We start from the raw sequence: 19,719 nt of genomic DNA, 5'->3' as shown, positions 1-19,719 counted from the left end.
TTACCTGTCCCGGTCCCCGGCTGTCATGCTCTGGCGTGCGCGGCTCCGCTCTCTAGGGCGCGCGCGCGCCAGCGCTCTAAGATTTAAAGGGCCAGTGCACCAATGATGGTGCCTGGCCCAATCACCCTGATTAGCTTGCACCTGTTCCTTGCCCTACTTATACCTCACTTCCCCTGCACTCCCTTGCCGGATCTTGTTGCCTTGTGCCTTGAGAAAGCTTTACTGTGTTACCCATACTGTGTTCCAGACCTCCTGCTATTCCACCATTGACTACGAACCTTGCCGCCTGTCCCGACCTTCTGCTACGTCTGACCTTGCTCTTGTCTACTCCCTTGTACCGCGCTTATCTCAGCAGTCAGAGAGGTTGAGCCGTTGCCAGTGGATACGACCTGGTTGCTACTGCCGCTGCAAGACCATCCCGCTTTGCGGCGGTCTCTGGTGAATACCAGTAGCAACTTAGAACCGGTCCACTGACACGGTCCACGCCAATCCCTCTCTGGCACAGAGGATCCACCTCCAGCCTGCCGAATCGTGACAAGGTAGTATATGGTACGCTATTTGCTTGTATTTAGGCCCTTTGCAATGATAAGGCCACTGTTAAGCGTATTTTTACTCTGGAAAAAAAAATGTCTTTAATGCACCGGCAGGTGTATAACGTGTGGTATAACACTTAATTTAGCACAGAGACAGAAAAAAATGGTAGTATATGGTACGCTATTTGCTTGTATTTAGGCCCTTTGCAATGATAAGGCCACTGTTAATCCCTTAAGGACCAAGGATGTACCGGTACGTCCTTGGTCCTGCTGTCCTGATATAACCTATAACCTATAACACTGCAAAAAAAAAGTTAAATAAAAAGTGAATAAAGATCATTTAACTCCTCCCCTATTAAAAGTTTGAATCACCCCCCTTTTCCAATAAAAAAAAACACAGTGTAAATAAAAATAAAAATAAACATATATGGTATCACCGCGTGTGGAAATGTCCGAATTATAAAAATATATAATAAATTAAACCGCTCGGTCAATGGCGTGCGCGCAAAAAAATTCCAAAGTCCAAAATAGTGCATTTTTGTTCACTTTTTATATATTTTAAAAATGAATAAAAAGCGATCAATAAGTCCTATCAATGCAAAAATGGTACCGTTAAAAACTTCAGATCACGGTGCAAAAAATTAGCCCTCATACCTCCCCATACACGGAAAAATAAAAAAGTTATAGGGGTCAGAAATGACAATTTTAAACGTATTAATTTTCCTGCATGTAGTTAGGATTTTTTCCAGAAGTCCGACAAAATCAAACCTATATAAGTAGGGCATCATTTTAATCGTATGGACCTACAGAATAAAGATAAGGTGTCATTTTTACCGAAAAATGTACTACGTAGAAACGGAAGCCCCCAAAAGTTTCAAAACAGCGGTTTTTTTTAATTTTGTCGCACAATGATTTTTTTTCCATTTCACCATAGATTTTTGGGCAAAATGACTGATGTCATTACAAAGTACAATTGGTGGCGCAAAAAATAAGCCATCATATGGATTTTTAGGTGCAAAATTGAAAGAGTTATGATTTTTTAAAGGCAAGGAGCAAAAAACGAAAATGCAAAAACGGAAAAACCCCCGGTCCTTAAGGGGTTAAGCGTATTTTTACTCAGGAATTTTTTTTTCTTTCATACACCGGCAGGTGTATAACGTGTGGTATAACACTGAATTTAGCACAGAGACAGAAAAAAAAGTAGTATATGGTACGCTATTGGCTTGTATTTAGGCCCTTTGCAATGATAAGGCCACTGTTAAGGGTATTTGTACTCAGGAAAACAAAATGTTTCTTTAACCCCTTAAGGACACATGACGTTCTCATACGTCTCCATTTCCGAGTCCTTAAGGACACATGGCGTATGAGAATGTCATGTGTTTTACCGGCCCCCCGCAACCATCTGGAGCGGAGCCGGTGCCCGATGCCTGCTGAAATCGTTCAGCAGGCATCGGGGCATATCGCCCAGGGGGGGTCATGATGACCCCCCATGTCGGCGATGGCCGCAGATCGCTAGACAATTCAGTCCAGCGATCTGCGGCGGATTCCGGGTCAATCGGGTCTCCAGTGACCCGGTGACCCGGAATTATTGGCTGATCGGGGCCGTCAGAGACGGCCCCGAACAGCCGGAGCCAGCAGGGGTGAGGTGGCACTGGTGCCACCTCACGATCGCCCTGATTCGTCGGCCGGATTACCGGCCGACCAATCAGGGCGCCTGCTGCGGGTGTCACTCCCGCAACACGCTCCGCCCCTCTTCCGGAGGACGTGAGCGGGTGCGGGACGTGCACCCCGGGTGCTGGGGACCCCGATCCCCGGCGCCTCTGTTGGGATCGGGGCCCCAGGAGCAGCGGCGGCGGCGGAGACGACGAGGGACTGACCTGTGCGACTGGATCGTTGGAGGTGAGTGACAGCCTCCTGCTGTTGCTTAGCAACAGCTCCCAGCATGCAAAAAGGGCATGCTGGGAGCTGTAGTTATGCAACAGCAGGAGGCAGACCACCACAACTCCCAGCATTCCCTTATGGGTATGCTGGGACTTGTAGTTTTGCAACAGCTGGAGGCACATTCTTTCTATGGAAAAGTGTACCTTCAGCTGTTGTGTAACTACAACTCCCAGCTTGCACAATCAGCTAAAGTGCATGCTGGGAGTTGTAGTGGTGCATCTGGTGGTTGCATAACTACAACTCCCAGCATGCCCGTTGGCTGTCGGTGACTGCTGAGAGTTGTAGTTTTGCAACAGCTGAAGGCACACTGAGTTAAGTAGCAAACCAGTGTGTCTCCAGCTGTTGCATAACTACAATCCCCAGCATCCCCAGCCAAAGTAGTATGCCTCCAGCTGTTGCATAACTACAAGACCCAGCATGCCCTTCCGCTGTCCGTACATGCTGGGGTTGTAGCTTTTGCAACATCTGAAGGCACACTGGTTGCAAAACACACTCGGTGTTTCACAACCAATGTGCCTCCAGCTGTTGCAAAACTACAACTCCCAGCATGCACTGATAGACCGTACATGCTGGGAGTTGTAGTTTTGGAACAGCTGGATGTCCCCCCCCCAATGTGAATGTACAGGGTACATTCACATGGGCGGAGGCTTACAGTAAGTATCCGGCTGCAAGTTTGAGGTGCGGCAAAATTTCTGCCGCAGCTCAAACTGCCAGCGAGAAACTACTGTGAACCCCCGGCCCATGCGACTGTACCCTAAAAACACTACACTACACTAACACAATATAAAATAAAAAGTAAAAAACACTACATATGCACATACTCCTACACAGCCCCCCTCCCCTCCCCAATAAAAATGAAAAACGTCTGGTACGCCACTGTTTCCAAAACGGAGCCTCCAGCTGTTGCAAAACAACTACTCCCAGTATTGCCAGATAGCCGTTGACTGTCTAGGCATGCTGGGAGTTTTACAACAGCTGGAGGCACCCTGTTTGGGAATCACTGGCGTAGAATACCCCTATGTCCACCCCTATGCAATCCCTAATTTAGGCCTCAAATGCGCATGGTGCTCTCACTTTGGAGCCCTGTCGTATTTCAAGGCAACAGTTTAGGGTCACATATGGGGTATGTCCGTACTTGGGAGGAATTGCCTAACAAGTTTTGGGGGGTATTTTCTGCTATTACCCTTTTTAAAAATGTAAAATTTTTGGGAAAACAAGCATTTTAGGTAAAAAAAATATATATTTTTTTACATATGCAAAAGTCGTGAAACACCTGTAGGGTATTAAGGTTCAAACTACCCCTTGTTACGTTCCCCGAGGGGTCTACTTTCCAAAATGGTATGCCATGTGTTTTTTTTGCTGTCCTGGCACCATAGGGGCTTCCTAAATGCGGCATGCCCCCAGAGCAAAATTCGCTTTCAAAAAGCCAAATGTGACTCCTTCTCTTCTGAGACCTGTAGTGCGCCAGCAGAGCACTTTTCACCCCCATATGGGGTGTTTTCTGAATCGGGAGAAATTGGGCTTCAAATTTTGGGGGGTATTTTCTGCTATTACCCTTTTTAAAAATGTAAACATTTTGGGAAAACAAGCATTTTAGGTAAAAAAATATTTTTTTTTTTACATATGCAAAAGTCGTGAAACACCTATAGGGCATTAAGGTTCACATTACCCCTTGTTACGTTCGCCAAGGGGTCTAGTTTCCAAAATGGTATGCCATGTGTTTTTTTTTGCTGTTCTGGCACCATAGGGGCTTCCTAAATGCGGCATGCCCCCAGAGCAAAATTTCCTTCAAAAAAGCCAAGTGGGACTCCTTCTCTTCTGAGACCTGTAGTGCGCCAGTGGAGCACTTTTCACCCCCATGCGAGGTGTTTGCTGTATCGGGAGAAATTGGGCTTCAACTTTTGGGGGGTATTTTCTGCTATTACCCTTTTTAAAAATGTAAAATTTTTGGGAAACCAAGCATTTTAGGTAAAATATATATATATTTTTTTTACATATGCAAAAGTCGTGAATCACCTGTAGGGTATTAAGGTTCACTTTACCCCTTGTTACGTTCCCTGAGGGGTCTAGTTTCGAAAATGGCATGCCATGTGTTTTTTTTTTGCTGTCCTGGCACCATAGGGGCTTCCTAAATGCGGCATGCCCCCCAAAAACCATTTGTCGCTCCTTCCCTTCTGAGCCCTCTACTGCGCCCGCTGAAAAATTAACATAGACATATGAGGTATGTGCTTACTCGAGAGAAATTGGGTTTCAAATACAAGTAAAAATTTTCTCCTTTTAACCCCTTGCAAAAATTCTAAAATTGGGTCTACAAGAACATGCAAGTGTAAAAAATGAAGATTTTGAATTTTCTCCTTCACCTTGCTGCTATTCCTGTGAAACACCTAAAGGGTTAATACACTTACTGAATTTCATTTTGAATACTATGGGGGTGTAGTTTTTATAATGGGGTCTTTTATGGGGTATTTCTAATATGAAGACCCTTCAAATCCACTTCAAACCTGAACTGGTCCCTGAAAAATAGCGAGTTTGAAAATTTTGTGAAAAATCGGAAAATTGCTGCTGAACTTTGAAGCCCTCTGGTGTCTTCCAAAAGTAAAAACTCATACATTTTATGATGCAAACATAAAGTAGACATATTGTATATGTGAACCCAAAAAAATATATTTTGAATATCCATTTTCCTTACAAGCAGAGAGCTTCAAAGTTAGAAAAATGCTAAATTTTCATTTTTTTCATCAAATTTTGGGATTTTTCACCAAGAAAGGATGCAAGTTACCATAAAATTTTACCACTAAGTTAAAGTAGAATATGTCACGAAAAAACAATCTCGGAATCAGAATGATAACTAAAAGCATTCCAGAGTTATTAATGTTTAAAGTGACAGTGGTCAGAATTGCAAAAAACGCTCCGGTCCTTAAGGTGTAAAATGGCCTGGTACTTAACGGGTTAATACACCGGCAGGTGTAGAACGTGTGGCATATCACTGAATTTAGCACAGAGACAGAGTAACAGGTGAAAATTGTTAAAAAGGCACTAAAGTCCACACTACTGACTTATTTCTGAACAGCAGCAGGACCCAACAGTGCAGCACCACAAAAAAAAAAAAAAAAATCCAGGAATTAAACCCTAAATTGCACTCTGTCACACAATTCTGAGCAGCAGAAGATTTGTGGAGAAAAAAAAACTCAATAAAGCTGAAAAATGAGGAGATGAGATGCTTCAGAAAGTTCAGGCAGCTTGGAGATCTGTATGAGGCAGCTGACAGCTATCTGCCCCTCTCTGCTGCAATGCTCAATAACGTGAATAGGAGGTTTAGCTATCAATGATCCTTCCCAGTGTAACAGCAAAGCACTCTGCACTCCTGTCTTTCCCTAATGCTGATGTGACTAGCAGTTGCAGTGTAACTCTGTGGTATGAGCTATTCACACACATGCAGTCCTGTCCTCTCCATCTGAGTGCATAGATGAAATGAAGTGAGGCAAGATGGCCGCCAATTATATAGGGGCTGTGACATCACAGGGGTCAGTGAACACTGATAGGCTGCATCTCACATGTGGTTCTGGGTCAGCCCGCCTAACTTCATTCCCGCCACTGTTTCCCGCCCTCCCATAATCCCCTGCCCCATGTACCCACATGTGGATCCACCATCTTAGCTCTACAATAGCCTGGAATGCTGTAAAATGGAGTTTAATGAAGCGATTCGTGCGATAGAATCGCGGCGATATTCGTATTCGTTGCGAATAGAACTTTTCATGAAATTCGTAACAAATTCGGGTTCGTCAAGTTCGATTCGCTCATCTCTAATTGATATAATACGGATATGTATATATATATATATATATATATATATATATATATATATATGTTAGCTAAAGTTATATAGTGTATTAGTTAATAAACCTTTGTATTGTTATCCCTGTGTTGGGAATTCCTTAAACCGTACAATTTACATAGGGAAACTAGAGAAGGTTGTTAACACTTGGAAAAGGAAGGAAGGCAGGAGGAATAGTATACAATATTTATATCAATATTTATATGTCCTATATTAGTATTATATGCACTCCTTATATCCTCTTTATCATTGGCGATATCCTTTATCACAGTGGTACAAAATGAGCCATCTTAGAGAAACGATCAACAGCCTCCCAGATAACTGTGCAATTGGAGGAAGACGGCAAATCGGTGATAAAATTTATGGCAATTTGGGTCCACGGACACTCAGGGACAAGCAGAAGCTGTAAGAGGCCTGACGGTTTGCTACGAGGCGTCTTGTCATGGGCACAAATTACGCAGGTGAAGCAAAATCGCGCTCCAGGTTCGGCCACCAATAATGATGGGTGATGAGCAAAGTGGATTCCTTACTCCTGGGTGGCCAGCCAATAAGGAAGTTTGTCCCCAGTTCAACTCCTTAGCCCTAAGGTGAGTGGGCACAAAAGTCTTTCCCGGGGGAACTTGCTGAAGAACGATCGGTGCTGCCGGACAGCAGGAGCGCTCATTACAGCATTTATGATTATTTTTATTTTTTGTAATGAGGGCTCATTACAAATTTTTACTCATAATTCTTGAAAGGTTTGTGGCTAAGTGTGTGCTGATAGATTAACCCCTTAACTACCAAGGACGTATATTTACGTCCTTGGCTGGCTCCCGCGATATAATGCGGGGTCACGCGGTGCCGCGTGCTATTAACCCTTTAGACGTGGCGTTCAAAGTTGAACGCCGCGTTTAAACCGAAAGTGAAAGCTGCCTGGCTGCTCAGCGGGGCTGATCGGGACTACCACAGTGAAAATGCGGTGTCCCGATCAGCTGGGACACGAGCGGAGGTCCTCTTACCTGCCTCCGGCGTGTCCCCTCGGCAATTGATTGCTCCAAGCCTGAGATGCAGGCTTGAGCAATCGACCGCCGATAACGCTGATCATTGCAAAGCTATGGCTTTGCAGTGAACAGTGCTGGCAATCAGTGTTTGCAGTGTTATAGGTCCCTATGGGAGCTATAACACTGCAAAAAAAAGTGTAAAAATAAAAGTTAAACAATGTAATTTAACCCTTTCATTAATAAAAGTTCAAATCACCCCCCTTTTCCCATAAAAAAAACACCATGTAAATAAAAATAAATATAAACACATGTGGTATCACCGCGTGCGGAAATGTCTGAACTATAAAAATACATCATTAATTAAACTGCACGGTTAATGGCGTACGCGCAAAAAAATTCTAAAAAGTCCCAAATAACGTATTTTGGGTCGCTTTTTATATCATGAAAAAATTAATAAAAAGCGATCAAAAAGTCCAATCAATAAAAAAATGGTACCGCTAAAAACTTCAGATCATGGCGCAAAAAAAAGAGCCCTCATACCGCCCCATATATAGAAAAATAAAAAAGTTATAGGGGTCAGAAGATGACAATTTTAAACGTATACATTTTTCTGCATGTAGTTATGATTTTTTACAGAAGTACAACAAAATCAAACCTATATAAGTAGGGTATCATTTTAACCGTATGGACCTACAGAATAAAGATCAAGTGTCATTTACCGAAAAATGTACTGCGTAGAAACGGAGGCCCCCAAAATTAACAAAATGGCGTTTTTCTTCAATTTCGTCACACAATGATTTTTTTTTCTGTTTCGCCATAGATTTTTTGGGTAAAATGACTGATGTCACTGCAAAGTAGAATTGGTGGTGCAAATGGTGGCCATTATATGGATTTTTAGGTGCAAAATTGAAAGGGTTATGATTTTTAAAAGGTGAGGAGGAAAAAAACGGAAGTGCAAAAACGGAAAAACCTGTGGTCCTTAAGGGGTTATTGGCATTTATCATCTGCCTAAAAATTATTTTTGTGCAAAAAATTGCATAAGTATACTCCTGCCCTACATAACCCATACTGTCAGAAATTTGTTGTTGCGCATCTTCTCCCCCATTTTCAATACTACAAAAAGTTTGTAGAAAAATCTGTAGAAAAGGGATAGGTAACAACAACAGTCTAGATACCAATGACTTAGATCAAGGTAACTAGTAGTATAAAAATTGTCTTAGCAAAGAAAAAGGAACAATTGGGGTCAAGATCTAATAGATATGGGGCAAATCACATAAATTGATAACAAAATGTATTAAAAGATGCAATAGCAGCATAATTCGTATGCACCAGAAGGGCCATTGCTGGTGGAAATACTAAGTATATACAAATAGCTTATAAAATAGTATAAAATATTATATTTAAAATAAACCATAAGGAATTAGATACAATAGATAATTAATAGCACATTTGCTTGTGTGCAAATAAATGTTCCTGTGCAAATACGCAAAAACAGTCTTTGAAGCGATGGTAGTTTATAGTAATGTCTGTACAAGTTCAATAACTTCCTTGGAGTCACTTTAAAGTATCCACAATTAAAGGGGTAGTCCAATGGTAAAAAACGTATGCCCTATCCTAAGGATAGGGGATAAGTTTCAGAACGTGGGGGGTCCAACCACTGGGGCCCCCCGCGATCTCTCTGTACGGGGCCCCAGCTCGCTGGCCAGATTGGGTGAGTGGCAAGCAAGTGCCTGTGTCTTCCCCTTACAGGAATTATATCAACACAGCAGGTCCTTTTCAGATGGACTTCCTAATTTTCATTCCCGTAACAGGTGTTCACTATTCCCCCGCACAGAACCATTTTATATCTGGCAGAGTGAGAGACAAAGACAGCCTGGCACTGCTTCTGCATACACCTTGTCAGGATCCGGACTGGTGGCTGGTGAGGACACAGGAGGTGGACCCTCTGTGCCAGAGAGGCAATGGCGCGGGTTGCACTGGAGGATCGGTTCTAAGTAGTTACTGGTGTTCACCAGAGCCCGCCGCCAAGCGGGATGGACTTGCTGCGGCGGTAACTACCAAGTCGTGCCCCCCAGTAGCGACTCGACCTCTTTGGCAGCTGAGACTGGCGCAGTACACAAGGACTAGACAGAGGCGAGTTCAGACGTAGCAGAAGGTCAAGTCAGGCAGCAATGGTTCGTAGTCAGGGGCAACAGCAGAAGCTCTGGATACACAGGCAAGGGAATACACTAAACGCTTTCTCAAGACACAAGGCCACAAGATCCGGCAAGGACAGGAAGGGGAAGTAGGTTTTTATGTGTAGAAGTGATTAGGAACTGATTGGACCAGGCACCAATTAATGGTGCACTGGCCCTTTAAATCTGAGAGACCCGGCGCACGCGCGTCCTAGAGAGCGGGGCTGCGCGCGCTGGGACTGAGCAGGAGGACGGGGCAGGTGAGATGATCGGGATCCCCGCCGGATCGCATCCCCCCCGGGGGACACAGAGAAGCGCTCCCGGTCAACGAGTCTGACCAGGGCGCTGCAAGCATGAACAGACCGCTGCGAGTGCTACGGGGGAGGAGTGGGACCCAGAGCGCTCGGCGTTACACACCTGTAGGATGTTATGTATAATGAACCCTTACTTGCAGCGTGGTTTTCTGGCAGCGAGTAGTGGTGCAAACTTGTTAATGCAAGAACTCCAAGTCCATATTATCCAATAACGTAGAAAAAGGAAATAAGTGCACTCACCACGGTAGCTGCTTTATCCATGAAGTTTATTCAAAGTCCACATCAGAGGTATGCATTGCAGGGGGACGACATGAGGAGGAGGTGAGCGTGGACTACGGACCCGTCTCGCGCTACAAGCGCTTCATAAGGCCTTATTACCATCTTGCCCCTGTGACAGAAGTTTTATTGTTCATTCCGCTTATTGTACACTTCTTTCAGGACGGACGCTAATATCCTTAAGGGCAATATTTATATTTAGTTGTCTGTTACTTCTTTTTATAGGTTCTAAAACAGCTTAGTTGCCAGTAGACATATTGTCATATTGCTAGATTCCATATTATTGCTACATATGATATTGTATAATATTCTACTGTTTCTATGACCGATCATTGTGAAACTTTTATATGCCAATACCATTTACTCTCCAAAGCTTATACTGGTGATATAATTTTTACCTATTTGTGCTTACTATATCGCACAGCGTAGGCCCCTGCGGCTGTGATTTTTTTAACTTTTATCTGAATATATCATTTTTCTTGATATTAAATCATACACTATTACCTATTGGTTTGGAAGTCTATTATTATTACCCAATTGAACCATACATCCATCCTACGCTCGTTTTTTGAGTGATACAGCTGAGGACTGAGTAATCCCTTTTTTTATCTATTTTTCTAGTAATTCTTTCTTTGGTTGTGAGAACATCTCAGTTAACCTCGCATATTTTTCAGTGAGCTACACTTATCTATATTTCTACTTATATATAACACCTGGATCTGCAATTGGTCAGACCAGGAGGTTAAAGGGGTTCTCCGGTGCTTACACATCTTTTCCCCTATCCAAAGGATAGGGGATAAGATGCCTGATCGCTCCGGGACTGATTACAGGCCTCCGCCCCCGTGTGATGTCACGCTCCGCCCCTCAATGCAAGCCTACGGAAGGGGGCGTGATAGCTGTCACGCCCCCTCCCGTAGGCTTGCATTGAGGGGCGGAGTGTGACGTCACACGGGGGCGGAAGCGTGATGTCACACACCGCCGGCCCGGTGGTCGCCTGTAATCAGTCCCGGAGCGAACATGCTCCGGGGACTGATTACAAACGGGGTGCCACGTGCATGATCCCGGGGGTCCCCAGCAGCGGGACTCCCGCAATCAGGCATTTTATCCCCTATCCATTGGATAGGGGAAAAGATGTGTAAGCAACGGAGAACCCCTTTAAGAATAAAGACTGGCATGGAAAAATATAAGGAATGGGATTGCAATTAGGTGATACATATCCTTATATATAAGGTAATATATAGTACATAACGTGTGATTTTTTATATAACACCTGGATATTTCAAGGAAAACACTATAATGTATTATTACACATAAGCAATTAGACATGAATGACATATATATAGTAAACTAGGTAGTGGGCGATGGGTGCCAAGTGAGGCTAACATCCATGTCCGATAGAAGCGCTGGTAAAACAGCCTGCCATCGATGAGTCATGGGTGGGAACCACAACAAGGAAAGATCACGTTTTATCAAGGAAACCGAATAATTTGATTTGAAAACTGGTTTTACCATCTCTTTAAAAATAAATTCTATGTAGTGCCCTGACTTTCTTTAATGATTTGTCCTGTATCTATTAGATCTTAAGCACTAGTTTTTCCTTTTTTCCAAAGAATAATAATCAGTTTATTTGGCTTCTTTAGATTATGGCTTTTGTTCAATATCATGCCAAAGCTTAACAAATTGATGCATACATGCCTTTGAAATTAAAATTTTACAGGCCAATCAGGTGGCCAAAGAAGGGTGTCATGCTTTGAAAGGAATTTAAGATTTTTTTTTATAATAATATCATTTTTAGTTTTAAAATATTCAGAAATAAGTAAAATGTTTTCAAAAATAATAATTGAAAGCAGTCATCATTTATTTCCTCTGTGAATATTACATATTTTAACGACTAACGACTTTATTGTAAGAGAATACTGCTTATTTAACAAATGAACTCAATTGATCTAGCAATTACATTTCAAATACTTTTATTTCAATTACCATTGTCTGTATTCAACACTTTTCATTCAACTGAAAAAAGCAATGCCAGCTGTGTTAGTTAAACAGTCCAGCCTATTGTTGTTTTATGTACGGTATAATGATAATGAACATGTTTTATCAAGAGAGATTACACCGCCAGAGCTTTCTTCTCTATAACCAAGGGGGATTGCTGCCAGTGTGGCCTGTTGCAAATCACTACTGTGTCTAGAAAACCAATATGTACTCTATTGTATATATTTAAATTTTAAGAAATAAAGAATAAATCACCTGAAAAACAGGAGAGTACAAGTACATCTAGTGTAATATACTCTATGGGGGGAATTCCTGGCCACAGTGCAGAGTAGAAAAATGCGCAAATTTTTTTTCGCAAGCTCTGTCGTTGCGCAAAAAATTGTTGTGCAAACTCCCACTGTACGCAACATAGTTTACACAAATCCAAGATGTCTGGGAAAAATTTTGCCCAGTTTTGCCACTCTGCACTGGCACAGGAAATTATAATTGTTTTTAAATATTCAATGTATCAATAACTGCCATCATTTTTTTTAGAACATAGCTTATTTATCATCTTTGGGTATCCAAGATGCTTGTCCTGCTATGGTATACACAGTGTCAGGTTGGATCTGTCTTCCTAACAGCCTGGTTCTGTGCTATGACAGGGATATAAAAAAAGTTAATCCTTAAGGACATTTTCACTTTTGCTTGCCTTTTAAGAGACATAACTAATTTTTTTTTTCATTAACAGGGCCATGTGAGGGCTTATTTTTTTGGATGGCCAAATGTATGCACATTTGAAATCAGTATACATAGAAGAAGAGGTTTAGTCTTTGGGGTAAAGGTTATGCATCATATAAACTGCCTTAAAAACGTAGCATTAAATAAAATGAGAAAAAGTGTTTTTTTTGCTCAAGACAAATAATATAAAAAGTAATATCCACACATTTACAAATTAGATGTTGATTCAAACCAACCTGATGTATGCAGGTTATGAATGTGTTTTACAGGGCAGCGCACACCTCAATCCCCAGCTGTCAAATCCTCAGGAGGGAGACAAAGTGCAGTCCAAACTTTTGATTTCTCTGGACAACATACCAAAAGTTCAATCATGGTACCTGAGTTTTTTTGTTTTTTTTATTCCCATGTTCCTAGGGATATGTTAAAAGTTTTGATTAGATGGGGTCTGTGTGTTAAGACCCTGATCAATCACTAGACAGGGCAAGAAGAGAATCGGTCTACCTCAAAGTTCCTTTATTGCTCTGTGGTATAGATTTATCAAAAGTAGGAGAGAGGCCAAACTGGAAACTCTGGGATCTTGTGCAAAATAGCTTGAAAAGCAATATGTTTTAAATATCTTTTTCCACAACATACCAGAGTTTCCAGCTTGGTGGAATCTTATTGATTATTATAGACAACTACACCATTCTTTCTCTACACATTTTTGCAAGCGAGACCCTTGATTGACTACAAAAGGCCTACAACATGATTTGATGTCAGCAGGCACTGAGGTCTCTATTTGAACAATAAGACTATGTTGACACTGCAAAAAAGGTGCCATCTTATAGATGGCATTGCATTTCCTAGCAGAATTTACAAAAAGAGTAGACATGTCTATTCTTTCTCCGGATGCCATAATCGGGATCGAAAATACTGCAATGTGCACAGTGCACCAGAATCCCATTGAAATATCCCTGCGGAAATCCGCTCGGAAATGCTGTCATGTGAATATAGCCTTAGGCCTTAGCAGTAAAGGTCTGCATGCCTGAACTTTAGGGCCAGGTGCATATTTTGTATAATTTTGTGGTGTGAAACATTTTGTGAATTAAAATAAGCCACTAAATTTTATTTAAAAAAAAAAAAAAGCATTAAAAGCTTTAAAGAAAAGCATTATGTCTAGATGGGGAAGATGAGAATGATTCAGATTCTAAAAAGAACACCCTGCCTACAATAAAGCATGGGACAACAGGATAATAATTCCAAACATACCACAAAGTTCACTAAGACCTGTTTTCAAAAGTTCAAGAAGATTCTGAAGTAGTTGTCACAGGCCCCTGACATGAACTCCATAAAAAATATTTGGAGGGTTTTAAAGGGGTATTCGGGCAAAAACATCTTATCCCCTAACCAAAGGATAGGAAATAAGATGTCTGATCGCAGGGGGCCCGCTGCTGTGACCCCCCGCAATCTCCCTGCAGCACTCGCATTCTATGCAGGGCTGCCTCTCCAGTTTCGGTTTCCGGGACTGGGCATATGATGTCACACCACGCCCCCTCCATTCTTGTTTATGGGAGGGGGCGTGATGGCCATCATCCCCCTCCCATAGACATGAATGGAAGGGGTGTGGCGTGACATCACGTCCCCAGTCCGGTAACCTGGATGTTCCGAAACTGGAGACCCAGCCCCGCATAGAATGCGGGTGCTGCAGGGAGATTGCGGGGGTCCCAGCAGCGGGCCCCCCGCAATCAGACATCTTATCCTCTATCCTTTGGATAGAGGATAACATGTTTTTGCCCAGAATACTCCTTTAAGAAGGTAGTTACAGAATGCAAGCTTAGGAATATTAATGTATTGGAGGAAATTGCCCGTGAGAAAACAAACATTTCTTAGGAAGCTGATGTCTAGCTATGTATTGCAGGTCATTACAACAATAGTGATAAAATAAGGCCAGGGCTACATTGACTTTTTGTAGTGCCACAGTCCACAATTTTGTGACACTACAGATTGATAAATAATTAAAGGGGTACCCACTGGAAAACATTTTTGCCAGAAAGCTAAACAGATCTGTAAATTACTTCTATTTAAAAATCTTAACCCTTCCAGTACTTATCAACTGCTATATACTACACAGGAAGTTCTTTTCTTTTTGCATTTCCTTTCTGTCTGACCACAGTGCTCGCTGCTGACGTCTCTGTTTTTTTTTTTTTTTTAACTATACAGAGCAAGATAGGTTTGCTACTACTCTGGAAAGTTCCAAAAATGGACAGAGGTGTCAGCAGAGAGCACTGTGGTCAGACAGAAAGGAAATTCAAAAAGAAAATAAATTCCTGTGGAGCAAATAGCAGCTGATAAGTACTGTAAGGATAAAGATTTTTAAACAGAAGTCATTTACAAATCTGTTTACAAAACTTTCTGGCACCAGCTAATTTAAAAAAATAATAATAATCCCGCAGAGTACCCCTTTAAGATAAATTGGTAGTGCTACGAAAGTGTAGCCCTAGTTTATTTCTAAGCCTTTCTAAGTGACATTTTGTGTTGAAGTTTGAAAAACCACTTGTTATTTTAGTTGTGTTGAGCTTTTAAAATTATTCTTCAGTTGTTTTTAGAAAGGGTCGGTTAATTTTATTTGCAATTATATGAGTGATCGCAATGTGTATTAGTCCTCAAACTTAAAAATGTTTGTGTATATATGTATATATATATATATATATATATATATATATATATATATATATATATATATATATAGTGGAAATAACAACTAGAATCTTTAAAATCTGTGTTTAATGTCAATTACCCCACCAAATAGTAAAAATAGAATGTGGAGGGAAAATTTCCCTGACAGCACAGAATTGTTTCCCTTTGTTAAATTCTGCAGATCAAGCATGGATGTGATATATATAAGAGCTACAAGGTAGTGCACTAGGTACTGGGAATAGCATTTAAAGTCCAGCTAAAATGGGAAAGGTAAAACAAAATATATTACATTTTTTAGTATGGAGCTTTTTAATAATTGTATTAAATACTAAAACTGTTAAATAATACAGATAACTAATTGTTAAATAATACAGATAAAGATACAATAGATCAGAAATGTATTTTTTAAGACTTCAGAATTTTCTGAAATAGGCAATTTTATCGTAATTGACATTATTTTATTTCATATACTTAAAGCTTTTATCTTTCCTTTACTAAGATCATCTTCTTTGAGGACAGGAACTTCCAGGGTCGCTGCTATGAATGCAGTGGCGACTGTGCCGACCTCCATTCCTACTTCAGCCGCTGTAACTCCATCCGAGTAGACAGTGGTTGCTGGATGCTGTATGAACGTCCTAACTATTTGGGTAACCAGTATTTTCTTAAGAAGGGAGAGTATCCTGACTATCAGAAATGGATGGGATTCAGCGATTCCATCAGGTCTTGTCGTGTTATACCACAGGTACATAGTATCTATTATACATCCATAAAACAGTACATGCAGTGATACTACACCCCACTACTATAAAACATGGTAACTGTCTGCTGTCACAAACAACATTTATTTTCTTCATCTGAAACAGAATCTTTCAAAAACTAAAATTCTTGGGGGGAGATAATGAAAAACTGACTAATAGTAAAACTATCTTTGTTGCCTTTAGCATCCAATCAGGGAGCAGCTTTTATTTTATCAGAGCTTGTTAAGATATGAAAACTGAGTTCTGCTTGGTTATTATAGGCAACAAAGAAAGTTTTTCTAGAGTTTGTACTCATATGAGTAGCATGCTTATGCTAGCTGTGCCTCAAAAATATATGCAGAATTCCCCCTTTTTTACTGTTGAAATAGACAAAATTGCAACCAATCACAGTGTAGCTTTGATCTTTTCACAACAATATCATATGAAAACTACACTGTGATTGGTTGCTATGGGAAATAACAACCTCTTCTTTTAGACAGTTTTATCTCCCCCTTAGTGTTACTTTGATTCATTCTCTTCTTGATTTCTATGCAATTAAGCTCTCCTTCAGAAAGCTGTCTCTTTAATGACAATAATTTGACATACTGGTTCTTAACCCTCATTAGTATAGAGCAGAATACTGGTTTGTTGGGTGAGAGGCTTTTGATGTATGTCATGAGGAATAATGTTTCTACTTGTGGAGGCTACTAGATGGAATAGTGAGTCCTGTTTGTAGTGATTCTTGTTTACCTGATAATCCCTAGTCATGTTTTTATGGCTCTTTTATGAGTTGTACATTATCTTATAGGGTAGCTACTTCTAATAGGTTGCATCAGAGTGACAACAAGATCATTTTATATCTCCTTTCCCAGGGAGCATTACCTTGTCAGACTTCCTATGCAAGCTGGCATTTTTTTACAAGGAGAAACACTACCCAACAAGACTTACATATTGAGACTTACTACTAATCGGTCTTTCCCTCTGTAAACCATCCCTTCTGGAATCTATCCTGGATGTTACAGCTAGCCTTATCTTTCTGTCAAACCAATACACCTAAAACTTTACCCTGTGCAAGCCAATGCACTGGTTGCCCATTTATTGTAGAATACGATTTGAGCTTTCTATTCTCACCCAAAAAACTCTCCATAGTGCTGCACTTTCCTAATTTCTCTATCTATTATTCTACCTGTGCTCTACATTCTACCAACAATCAGAATATTACATTCTGTCATGATCACAGCTCTAAGACTTTTCAACACCAGTTCTCTGGAATGCATTACCTGAATAATTAGAAACATTCTCAGCATTCCCAATACTTTTAGACAAGCCCTAAAAACACAATGGCCCTCATTTACTAAGAAAATCGGGTTGTAAGTCTATGTTGCTTTCTTACCCGACTGCTTTTTTTCCCCTGGTATTTATTATTATGTCGCATCCTGTTTGTCGCACGTGGGTTTTGTAGGTTTTGGTTTCCAACTCCTCTGAGCTGTCGGGAAAAAATCCACAACAATTCAACAAATTCGGGTTGGAAACCTTAATAAATACGTGGGAAAGCTCAGAAATGTCGGGTTACGCCCCTTTTTCGGGTTTGGGAGAATCCACATCGGGTCCGTCGGGAAAAAATATCGCATAGTGTCGCAGACTGGCGCACGATGTCTGCGACATGGCGCAGACAAAGATGCGCCAAAAAAAACCAACAAAAGAGGTCGGGTTTAGAATAGTAAATGAGGGCCAATGTGTATCGCCCTATTGTTTTAAAAATGATGGACCAAAAAAAGCACTGTTTACCTTTTGTGTCATCCCCATTTCTTAACCTTAACCAATTCACCATATTCTGACATGTAAGATGTGAGATTACCAGCTTTTCACAACAACATGGTTTCACAAGACTCTGTCACTAGATATGTTTGTCAATGTGTGAACATACAGTGATTGTTATGTAAGTGTAGACTTTTGAGTGTTCTGACTGCATTCCATGATATTGTATTGAAGGGCTTCTTGAAACATTGGAGCCCCAAACAAAATAAGATACAGGGACACATCTGAAGTTTAGAAGTTCTTGCAAGCAGGGCCCTCACTCTTCTTGTTTTAATGATAAATGACTTCTTACCATAACATCTCTAATTTTGTTTGAATATGTATTGTCTGAATACTTGCTGTGGTATATGTTGGCACTAAAAAATAAATAAAGATTATTATTATTTCAATTCTTATTTAAAAAAATAATATAGATATATATACATTTTCTACTATTGTAGCAAAGAGGACCTCACAAACTAAGGATTTATGAGAAAGAAGAGTTTAAAGGTCAAATGCTGGAAGTTTTAGAAGACTGTCCTTCTGTCTTGGAGCTCTTTAAAAATCATGATATCAACTCTTGTAATGTGCTTGAAGGTCACTGGATATTTTATGAGCAGCCCAACTATCAGGGAAGGCAATACTTTCTGAAACCTGGAGAATACAAGCGTTTCAGCGACTGGGGATCCCTCAATGCTAAAGTGAGTTCCTTCAGAAGAGTGCTGGATGTCTGCTAAATTGCCTGATACTGAAAAAGATGATACTACATCTTTAAAAATAATTAAAAATAAAAGCTTCTGAAACTAATAACAATGTATATGTCATTATTTATACCAATGAAGATGTACTAAAGTAGCAGTATAAGGGAAAACAAAATGTATTTTTAATTAAATGTCACACAACATTTAGGTAAAATGTCTCTAAAAAGTGGTATCCATAATGTATTAATTGCCCAATTAATAACACACTATTTCACAGTGCCAATGTAGAAAATAAAAATACCTTCTGAGACCAGATAATTAGCACAAAAGATTTTTTTTATTTTTTTTATTCAAATTACAAAATTACAATAATGCATTTCAAAAATCGCTTTTTACAGTATAAACAATCCCACCCACAACCCTGTCCCCCAACCCACTACCAGCTAGGATGCCTCATCCCATTTCTTCCACTCATTTTCAACTTTTTGACCTATCTTTTTTCCCTGATAATAAATGGCTTCAAATCTTCTCATTTGTTGAACTTCCCTCTGCCACTCAACCCAACATGGGCCCTGGGGAGCAAACCATCTCCTAAGAATAATTATTCTAGCTAATCCGAAAGCCTTAATCAGAACACTGTTCTTACACTGCACCCTAAGTCCTATCCCTAGAATGGCAGTTTTAATATCAAAGCTTATCTTAGTACCCAATTTCGTTTCTACCATCTTGTATACCCCTGTCCAAAATGAAAGCAGTTTTGGGCAGCTCCACACCATGTGTAACAAATCTGCACCTTCCATACTACATTTCGGACATTTAGAGTCAAGTCTTTTTCCTATCTTATGCAAGAACCCCGGCGTATATGGGATCCTGTGTATCAGCTTTATCATAGAAGTTTTATGGATCATATTGAGAGATGATTGGGAGATATTTATAAACACTTCCCTCCATTCTTCCCCATCAATCTGACCCTCCACTTGCTTCCATTTATCCCTACTCTTTGGAGGAAATTTTTCAATGGAAAATCTAACCAGGCCCTT

General features: G+C 40.6%; 1 protein-coding gene across 1 annotated transcript; it reads left to right on the top strand.

The window, feature by feature from the left end:
- The first annotated feature begins 6,810 nt into the window (after positions 1-6,810).
- Positions 6,811-18,715, top strand: LOC130285297 (gamma-crystallin 2). Its single transcript, XM_056536652.1, has 3 exons — positions 6,811-6,896; positions 15,922-16,186; positions 18,440-18,715. Exons 1-3 carry the CDS (start codon positions 6,811-6,813, stop codon positions 18,713-18,715), a joined length of 627 nt encoding a protein of 208 aa, XP_056392627.1.
- The last annotated feature ends 1,004 nt before the right edge of the window (positions 18,716-19,719 follow it).

This window comes from Hyla sarda, chromosome 8, assembly GCF_029499605.1.
Source record: "Hyla sarda isolate aHylSar1 chromosome 8, aHylSar1.hap1, whole genome shotgun sequence".
NCBI classification, from domain to species: domain Eukaryota; kingdom Metazoa; phylum Chordata; class Amphibia; order Anura; family Hylidae; genus Hyla; species Hyla sarda.
Note: the sequence above shows the minus strand (reverse complement) of the source record. Positions and strands in the feature narration are given on the sequence as shown.